This window comes from Salvelinus sp. IW2-2015, linkage group LG23 (assembly GCF_002910315.2).
Source record: "Salvelinus sp. IW2-2015 linkage group LG23, ASM291031v2, whole genome shotgun sequence".
NCBI classification, from domain to species: Eukaryota; Metazoa; Chordata; class Actinopteri; order Salmoniformes; family Salmonidae; genus Salvelinus; species Salvelinus sp. IW2-2015.
In genome coordinates this window covers 36,257,775-36,267,985 of record NC_036863.1, presented here as the reverse complement: position 1 = coordinate 36,267,985, position 10,211 = coordinate 36,257,775, and the positions used below count along the sequence as shown (strand labels likewise).

Genomic DNA, 10,211 nt, shown 5'->3' with positions numbered 1-10,211 from the left:
TGTATTCCYMCCCCCCCCYCYCTCTCTCTCTCACACACACACACAGTATAATCACTATTATGTGGGGCCTATACGCATTCCAATACAAGGGATTTGCATAGCCTAGCCTATCTATGAACAGAGATAGAGAGACTTTCAATTTCAGAGACAAGTATACTGACAGCTTCTACTGCACCACTTCGTGAGCACTCTTCTCCATGGTTTCTTGCGTCATAGCGCGAGCTCAGGCGTTGGCCTGGGTGCTAGTTCTGGTGATGGTGGAGGCAGAGGTACAGGAGAACTACTCACCTGCGTGCCGTGAGTTCATGTACATGGGCACACCACCACTGGGACTTGAGGACAAAGCACTAATGAAGATTTGCCAGCGCTACAACGGCAAGCCACGTTTTGTCACCCTGTATGATACCTTTGACCACATCCCCGTCTACTCTGCCTACACCTTCAAGCGCTCTGATGGCACCAAAAAGGTTGATGTGCCCTGGATGTACGAGCCACAGGTATTTTAACAGACTCCTGTATCTCTGCAACATTGCCTTGTGCTTGTGTCTACAGATTAATATTTTTTTGTGTTATTGGCTACAATAAGAGGTTGATGGTCTCTGTGCAAATAGAACGAATAGTGAGCAATATACTGTTGTGTTTAGAAAGAGTCCATGAGGGTTCACTGACTGAGATTCCTTTAGTACCACTGTTCTTTATCTTATTAAAGCTAAAGGTGTCCGCATACATGGGTTCGTTTTGCTCCTAGCAGAACTCGGCTAGGCGAAGTGAACGTCTGTGCTCGCATACTCCCTAAAGACCTATGCTTGAAAAATTAGAAAAAAAGCGGCAATTTTACTGCGCAAACTGTTTCTACTGGGAAGCATATGGTAAAGCTTACCATAAAGCTTAGCGTATGCTTCCCAGTAGAAACAGATTTCTCATGATGACAGCATTTGGTGATGTTTTGGTCTTCGGCGGGTTTTTCTTCGGCTGTTGGGGCACACACAGTATTTTCTTGAGATAGGTCTAAGTAGTTGAAGTCTATGCCCCTTCATCGGTGATTGCTCCACAGTACTACTCCTAGTAGGATTGGGAACTATGGACCCTATTCTTCAATTAAGTGTTTTCTGTTGTTCAACGAGAAAGGATTTGTTTTAATGCACATCTTTAAACTTGAGAAATACTGCACCAAACATCTTAGTTAGTTGTAAAATAAAAAACTAAGAACTTCTTGGCAAAAACTTCCAAATTAATTACAGATTTATTGATTTATCTTAGATTAATTCACACTATTTGAGGAAGTGTTTCTGGCTATGTTGTTGCTACGGCGTATATAGAGGGACAAACCGACAAACCACTAAGAACCCAGGTTTGCTAGGAGCTCTAAGAACCCAGTTCTGCTAGGAGCTCTAAGAACCCAGTTCTGCTAGGAGCTCTAAGAACCCAGTACTGCTAGGAGCTCTAAGAACCCAGTTTCTGCCAGGAGCTCTAAGAACCCAGTACGTGCTAGGAGCTCTAAGAACCCAGTTCTGCTAGGAGCTCTAAGAACCCAGTTCTGCTAGGAGCTCTAAGAACCCAGGTCTGCTAGGAGCTCTAAGAACCCAGTTCTGCTAGGAGCACTAACCCTCTGCTCTCTGTCAGCTCTCCACAGTGTCTGATTTTGKGGAGATGCAGCCCTTTCCTCAAGGAGACCTCCATCGCAGTTTTGAGGATGCCCAAGCGGTGCTGGAAGACTACTCCAACACAGTGAACTTTGAGCGTGGCCACCTGAACCCTGACGAGCATCAGTCTGACCCCAACGACAAGGCAGCCACCTACACCCTGACCAACGTGGTCCCTCAGGTCCGGGAGTTCAACATCGGCCCCTGGAAGACCCACGAGCACACCATACGCCGCCGCCTCAACAACTACTGCCGCGGCACTGCCTACATGGTCACTGGTGTCACCACCTCCGGGAACATGATCCGCCGCCACAACATTGACCGTGTGGCCGTTCCCACCTACCTGTGGTCAGCTTACTGCTGCATCGACTACGACCGCAACGCGCCCTTTGAGGAGCGCACCAAGTTCCCAGCCTACGCGGCCCACGGTCTCAATGAGAAAGAGAGGCCTGAGGTGCTGGAGATGTCTGTTCAACAGCTGGAGAACTTCCTCAAGAGTGTCACCTTTGTGGACAAGACCTTTCAGATCTTCTATGATAATTGTGTATCACCTGATAATGGCCTGCACATGACTTGACACTATACAAACAATTATGTGTAGCGTAATTTACTTAAACTATAATGTAATYGAAAAGGAGGTAAATCTGATGTGTGGTCTTACATGAATGCTTACGGTTTGCTTCATCCTTCTTCAATTATTTTCTCTCAGCAGCATATATCACAGTAGCCTACATGATCGCTCACCTCATATATCGAATATGTGGCCTGCAAGAAACAACATATTTTACAAATACATTAAAGCAATCCAAGTAATGGTAATTGACAATCAGTTTGTCTACTTATAAACCCTTTATAAACCTGTTAATCATATAAACCAGTAAGGTTTTTTCGTGGCAGATTTATATATATATTTTTAAAGATCCCAGTTCTGACTGACAATTTTCTTTGCTTGTAAAGCTTCCTCAGCTTTTTAAAATCCTACTTTCTCCAATGACATTCAATCATGTGCACAAGCCCCTTGTTTCTTGATGAATAAAGACTTTCACTCCATTTCCTTTTTTGTCTCTTTTCTCCAACTAGTAAGATAAAGAAAAGTCTTATTTTGCAATCATTTGAAATATGTTTGGTTCCATAGCAAAAACACAAATATTGCAGATAATACTGTAACTATCTGATGAATATCCCTTTATTGCACTCACTCACTCATTCATCACTCACTCACTCTCCTTTGTCTTTGGTCAAAGTCCACATGGAATCTCCTGTGTGCTTTATCTGTCTGTGGTATTGTGCTAATCTACCATTACCACTGCCTTGCTACTTAACCTCACCTGACACTGAAGGCCATATTTGTTCTCCACATAGATAGATTAGAGAGCAGGTTTTACATTTTACAGTATGCCAACCATGCCAAGACACACTTCTGTGTACATGGAGGAGAGAGGAAAGACTGAAATGACAAGACAAAAGAGGCTTGTTGGCAGAATGCTTAGCACATGAGTGTTCCATATTACATAGGGTGCTCAGTGAAATGAGTCCTCTCAGTACATTGCATGAGAGTGGGGTTATGATAGGTGATAGCCAATGAAAGGCCTGTCATACTCTGATTAGACATTTCAAGGAATTGAATGAAAGGGAGCATTCAAGAATAGCAGAAGATGTGATACACCGCCTAAAGACTTTGATGTGATCCTTTAGCCTATAGCAGGGGTCTCCAACCCTGTTCTTGGAGAGCTACCTTTCTGTAGGTTTTCGCTTTAACCCCAGTTGTAACTAACCTGCATGAGTTTATCAACCCGCTAATTATTAGAATCAGGTGTGTTGGATTAGGGTTGGAGTGAAAACCTATAGGGCGGTAGCTCACCAGGAACAGGGTTGGAGATCCATGGCCTATAGCCTATAGCAGGGATATTCGACTACGAGGTCTGGAGCCTGCTGGTTTTCTGTTCTACCTGATAATTAATTGCACCCACTAAATCAGTCCCTGATTAGAAGGGCACAATGAAAAAACACTGTGGAACTGGAGTTCACTTTGAGGGGTCTATAGCCTCCCTAGTGAGTGTACTACCTCCTCTGCCAAGATGACAGGGTCTTTATGGCATTTATGCTTGGTCAAGTTCCTGCTCATGCTGTTCGCCCTAAAGTTCCCCCTAAATTGCTAGATTAATGGTAGAAATGGGATAGTCTCTCAGGCTGATATTTGTTACTGTGTCCCTGGCTGCTTTGGGGTTTGTGCGCAAGTCACTTCTAGATAGATGGTAAAGTGTGGCATGGAGTCCTTGTATGTTAGGGTACAATTGCTATATTCTATTATTCCCCCACCAGTTACAGTAAATTCACATAAGTACACATAAGACTATGCTGATTGGATAATAGAGAACAAGCCAACACGTGTTCTTGTCATTCACTCTACACAAAATGGTTGCATCCCTCTATCACATTATTTACTCACTTTGCATATCTGGGCTTTGGCATTTAAATTCTAACTGCACACCTTGTCTTTCATTTCACTCTCCTGCAGTCATGCTGGTAAGAGCCATGCAATTATCGCCGGGCTGTTTGGTGTTGGCATTCTCCCTGTTCCATAGTGCACCTCAAGCCACTGTGGTCGAGTACTTCAACCATGTAGAGCGATGCAAGAACTCCTTATATATGGGAATCCCACCACGGGGATTCATTAATGACAAACTGAAGAAGATCTGTCAGCGCTATGCCGTCAAGCCACGCTTTGTGACCTTGTACGACCCCCAGAAATGCATCCCTGTCTACTCAGCCTACTACTTCAAGAAGACAGAGGGAGAGCGGCGTGTGGACTACTCCTAGATGTATGAACCACAGGTCAGTCAAAATCTTTATTGCTGTTTTTGTAGGTCTACTCCTCAAATGTGATGTCATAACTTTATGTTTTTCCTATCGGAAAATGTTTGTAATTTCAAGTCCCTATTCTGCAGAGACCGGAGTTGAGCTGTTCTACCGGTTAAATGTTTGATAGAAGCCTTCGCTGAACACTGTAGCTTCTTTCCCTTTGTATCAGAACTCAGGATAAGACGCAGATGCAGACAGTTTGGAAACAAGAGACAAAGGGCTGTAGGTTTAATCCTAAACAGATGAAAAGTGGGATGTATGCRGAGGGTACGGGGCAACAGAAGACAAACAGCAGAAGGGCTAAGAATCTTGGAGATGGGGAAAGGGCCGATAAAACAGGGGGAAAGTTTGTGGGACTCCACCCGGAGGGGCAGGTCCTGAGTGGACAGCCATACCCTCTGCCCGAGACGATAACGGGGAGCCGAGGTCCGGTGGCAGTCCGCCTGTAGTCAATACCTGGAGATGGTCTTGAGAAGAGCCGACCGGGCTCTCTTCCAGATATGGCAACAGCGACGGACGAACATCTGGGCCGAGGGTATGCTGACCTCTTGCTCCGGGAAGAGCGGGGGCTGATATCCCAGGGAACACAGAAAAGGCGAGTGACCAGCGGCTGAGCAGGGGAGGGTGTTGCGGGCATACTCTACCCACATGAGTTGCTGGCTCCAGGTGGTGGGGTTAGCAGAGACAAGGCAGCGAAGAGTCATCTCCAGGTCCTGATTGGCTCGCTCCGACTGGCCATTAGACTGGGGGTGGAACCCGGAGGACAGTCTGGCCGACGACCCAATCAGTGTGCAGAACGACTTCCAGAACCGGAACGAGAACAGAGGATCCCGGTCGGAGACCATGTCCACTGGAAGTCCATGRATCCGGAAGACGTGCTGCACCATGAGCTGGGCCGTCTCCTTGGCTGAGGGTAGCTTGGGAAGAGGAATGGAATGGGTGGCTTTGGAAAACCAGTCCACCACGGTAAGGATAACAGTGTTGCCATCAGACGAGGGGAGACCTGTGACGAAGTCCAGGGATATACGTGACCAGGGACGGTGTGGGACAAGAAGTAGTTCCAGGAGGTCAGCCGGAGTTTGCCGAGGAGTCTTATTCTGGGCACACACGGTGCAGGCTGCGACGAACACAGATACGTCAGGAACCAAAGTGGGCTACCAAAAACGTTGTCATTACAAAAGCCTGGGTCTGACGGGAGCCAGGATGGCAGGCCAGTTGAGAGGAATGAGCCCATTCCAGAAAGGGCAGAGTTCAGGAAAAACATCCGGTTAGCCTTGCTAACCTGGGCGGTAGGAGATGGTGAAGTTGAAATGGGTGAATAGCAGAGCCCATCGAGCTTGCCTGGAGTTGAGGCGCTTGGCGGTATGGAGATATTCTAGGTTCTTGTGATCTGTCCATACCATGAATGGGTGTTCCGCCCCCTCTAACCAGTGCCTCCACTCCTCCAATGACATATTCACCACAAGTGGCTCATGGTTACCCACGTCGTAATTCCTTTCCATGGTGTTGAGACAATGGGAGAGGACAGAACAGACCCCACTTCGACGTCTGAAGCGTCGACCTCCACCACAAACCACCAGGACCGCCAGGACAGAAAGGGGAGAATCCAGGGTTCTGTAGCGCCGGATTAACCGGCGGTAGAAATGGGCAAACCCCAGGAAGCGTTGCAGCTGCTCTCTGGACGTGGGTTGCAGCCAATCCACCACCGTTCTCACCTTTCCAGGATCCATCTGTATGTTGCCTGTAGCTATAATGTATCCAAGGAAGGAGATGGTGGAGCGATGGAATTCATATTTCTCCGCTTTGACGAACAGCTGGTTCTCCAGAAGATGCTGGAGGACTTGTCTGACATGGAGGACATGTTCTTGAAACGAGCAGGAAAAAACGAGAATTTCATCAAGGTAGAAGAACATGAACCGGTTCAACATGTCAAGGAGAACGTTGTTAACCAGGGCCTGGAACACAGCAGAAGCGTTGGTCAGTCCGAATGGCATCACCAGGTATTCATAGTGTCCGCTAGCCATGTTAAAGGCAGTCTTCCACTTGTCCCCTTCCCGTATCCATACCAGATGRTAGGCGTTCCGGAGGTCCAACTTGGAGAAGATGGTAGCACCCCTGGAGAAGCTCGAAAGTCGAGGCGGTGAGTGGAAGCGGGTAACAGTTTTTAACCGTGATGCCATTCAGGCCCCGGCAGTCGATACACGGGTGGCGGAGTCAGAAGGACGGATACCCTCTACAGCCAGGGAGTCCTCAATATACCTCTCCATCGCCTTGGTCTCCTACCTGACAGGTAATAAAGCCGCCCCCGAGGCGATGTAGTGCCCGGGAGAAGGTTGATAGTGCAGTCATGAGGAGGAAGCGCGGTGGCACGGGCTTTGCTGGTATTCCGCGGGAACGGCGGAGWGGTCCAGGCAATGTGCATGGCAAAATGGGCTCAAACCCAGGATAGAACCAGTAGCCCAGTCGATCAGAGGATTATGCCTCTGGATCCAGGGGAAAATCCCAAAACCACGGGTGCATGTGGGGATTTAATGGGCAGGAACTGCATAGACTCACTGTGATTAACCGACACTCTCAGGTTAATGGAAAACATAGTGTGGGTGACTCTGCCTATAGAGCGCCCATCCAGCGCTCTGACGTCCATAGGAATAGAGAGGGGTTGTGTGGGGATTCCCAGCTCCGACACCAGGGTAGCGTTCATAAAGCTCTCGTCAGCCCCAGAGTAAATGAACACCCGAAGAGATTTGGGCTGGTCACCCCACAACAGGATAGGATGGATTGGGGTACGAGAAATGGAAGATGGGAAACTCCCCATACGGCTCACCAGCGTACTCGTACCTACTTGATAAGCCTGGTCTTTAAGTGGGCAGGTAGATAAGACGTGTCCCATAGCTCCACAATACAGACAGGTCTGGGTGTTTARTCTGCATAAGCACTCAGCAGGAGACAATCTAGCCCTGCCCAGTTGCATGGGCTCCGGAGGAGATGACTTGACAGCCCCCGGTGACTTCCGAGAGAACTCGGGTGACATCTGATCCACTCGGAAATGTGGACTTCGGGGATTTACGGGATTCCTCGGAGGCTAGGTGGAAATCGAGGATGAGCGTCGGCAACAGGGAACAGACTCCCTCTCCCTCCTGCCCATCAATCCGTATCGCCAAGGCTATGAGGGAGTTGAGGTCCAGGGGCAGCTCTCGKGCTGCAAGATCGTCTTTAATCACCTCCAATAATCCGTGAAGGGATGTGTCRAACAGGGCTTCCGGGTTCCAGGCACTCTCAGCCGCCAAAGTGCRAAAATCCACTGCGTAGTCTGCCAAACTACGGGAATCCTGACGTAGTTGGAGCAGCTTACAGAGAATCTAACACTTTACGTACCCCTGCCCCGAACTCCTCCAGACTGAGGCAAACGGTGGATTGTTGCTCCCACACTGTCGTAGCCCAGCCAAGAGCCCACACCTGGAGGGGGGTGGAGACAAGCACAAAGACAGGTGAAACAGATCAGGGTGTGATACTTTGGTTCAGCCTCATCAGTATTATCCATATAGTTATTTTGACACATTGCTTACATTTGTTCCATTTAATTGGATACTTCATCCAACATACCATAAACAAAATTCCAGTGTTGTGTATGTTTWTAACTGTGTAGTATGGTGGAAGGTAGCCCAGTGGTTAAGAGCGTTGGGCCAGTAACCGAAAGGTTGCTGGTTCAAATCCCTGAGCCCACTAGGTGAAAAATCTATCTGTGCCCTTGAGCAAGGCACTAAGCTCTAATTGCTCCTGTAAGTCGCTCTGGAGAAGAGCGTTTGCTAAATGACTAAAATGTAAATGTAGTGTCTACAATCTGTGAGCAATGCACTGATCCTCCTCCCCGCTCTCTCCAGCTGGCAGAGGTTGATGGGAATGGGAATATGCTACCCTCCCTTACCGGCTACCTGCACATGAAGTTTGAGGACAGCCAGGCAGTGCTGGACGACTACTCTCACATAGTCCTGTATGAACGAGGACACCTGAACCCAGACCAGCACCAGTCTGACCCATACGACCGTGCCGCCACCTACACCCTGACCAACGTGGTCCCAGAGATCAGGGAGTTCAATATCGGGCCGTGGTGTGAGCACGAGGAGCGCATCCGCGTTCGCCTCAACAATGTTTTTGCCTCACCGCCTTCATCGTCACCGGGGTGACCACCATCGGTAACATGATCCGCCGGAACAACCTGGAGAACTTCCTAAAGACCCGGATGGACGTGGACCAGAATCTGCAGATCTTCTATGACAACTGCATCTCCCCCTCTCCCCTTCCTCTGTATCTCCACCGCACCATAAAAGAGCTCCTCAACAACCCTCACACACGCCTACTCTGTGTGCACAAGTGTTTACAACTATCTCCATAGCTCTACTATTATGTGCTTATTATAATGATTAAGCATGTATTTTTAACATAACAATTATATAGTACTTGTGATGCTTTGGCAAAGCTTTCATTATCGAAGATCTGCTTTGCAAATTACTTCCCTTGTAGCGTAATTGTTCCTCCATTCTCTGTATTTGTAGCATTCTTTATTTATCTGCCCCCTTATAAAACAGCTCAGTGACATTCAGACACAATGGTTCAGTGTGTCAGCCATTCATGGAGAGGTGTTATCGGCTCACATTTGGCAAAAGTGGTTGTAAAATGGATACCATTAAAGGTTGTGAAGTTGAGCTGTAATGAGCATCTTCTTTGACTAAAATAAATTTGTTATTTGACTTCCAGGTGCCATGGTTTACTGTTTCAACCAGTCACACACAATGTTACAGTATGAAACATAATAATTTAGGGTCACAGTTATGAAAACTGTGTAATTACAATTATTGATACATCCATAGACGGGGTGGTTGTTTAGAAACAAAACCAACGCGTGCTCAACTATGGGGCAAAACAGATGGAGCTGGCTTAGACTGTTGACAACATGAAAACTATGTCTCCAAATTTTGGGGGAAACATAAATACATTTGCACAATGAGCACTTGTTGTCTCTCAAATACATTGTTACAGTTGTTGGCTAGCTAGCTAATTTTAGCCATATTAGCATAGACATGACATGAGTCAAAACACCTCAAAACAAGACATGGTATCAATAACAAGATACAACAAGCTGAAACGAGCCACCTACGATTGTCACGATCGTGTGGAGAGACGGACCAAGGCGCAGCGGGATATGAATACATCTTCTTTTATTAGACCGACGAAGATGAACACGAAACGAAACACTTATACAAACTATACAAAACAACAAACGACCGTGAAGCTACAAACGAAAGTGCACACACAAGCTACTTACGTTCAACATAGACAATTCCCCACAAACAGCTAAAGCCTATGGTTGCCTTAAATATGGCTCCCAATCAGAGACAACAATAACCAGCTGTCTCTAATTGAGACCCAATTCAGGCAACCATAGACTTTCCTAGATACCTACACTCAACATAGACACAGCTAGACTACTATACTAAACATAAACCCAACTACTCTAATAAACCCCCTAAACCTTACAACCACCCTAGACACTACAAAAAACACATACATTCCCCATGTCACACCCTGACCTAACTAAAATAATAAAGAAAACAAAGAATACTAATGCCAGGGCGTGACAACGATTCCCCACATAGCAGCTTCTTGCCATTGTTGTGCTAGCTATCTGACCGTTCAGAATTATAACAT

At 47.1% G+C, this 10,211-nt stretch overlaps 1 protein-coding gene across 1 annotated transcript; it reads left to right on the top strand.

The window, feature by feature from the left end:
* The first annotated feature begins 58 nt into the window (after positions 1-58).
* Positions 59-2,676, top strand: LOC111951068 (endonuclease domain-containing 1 protein-like). The gene is made up of 2 exons (XM_023969058.2): positions 59-497; positions 1,624-2,676. Exons 1-2 carry the CDS (start codon positions 198-200, stop codon positions 2,218-2,220), a joined length of 897 nt encoding a protein of 298 aa, XP_023824826.1. The 5' UTR covers positions 59-197; the 3' UTR covers positions 2,221-2,676.
* Positions 2,677-10,211: the final 7,535 nt, after the last annotated feature.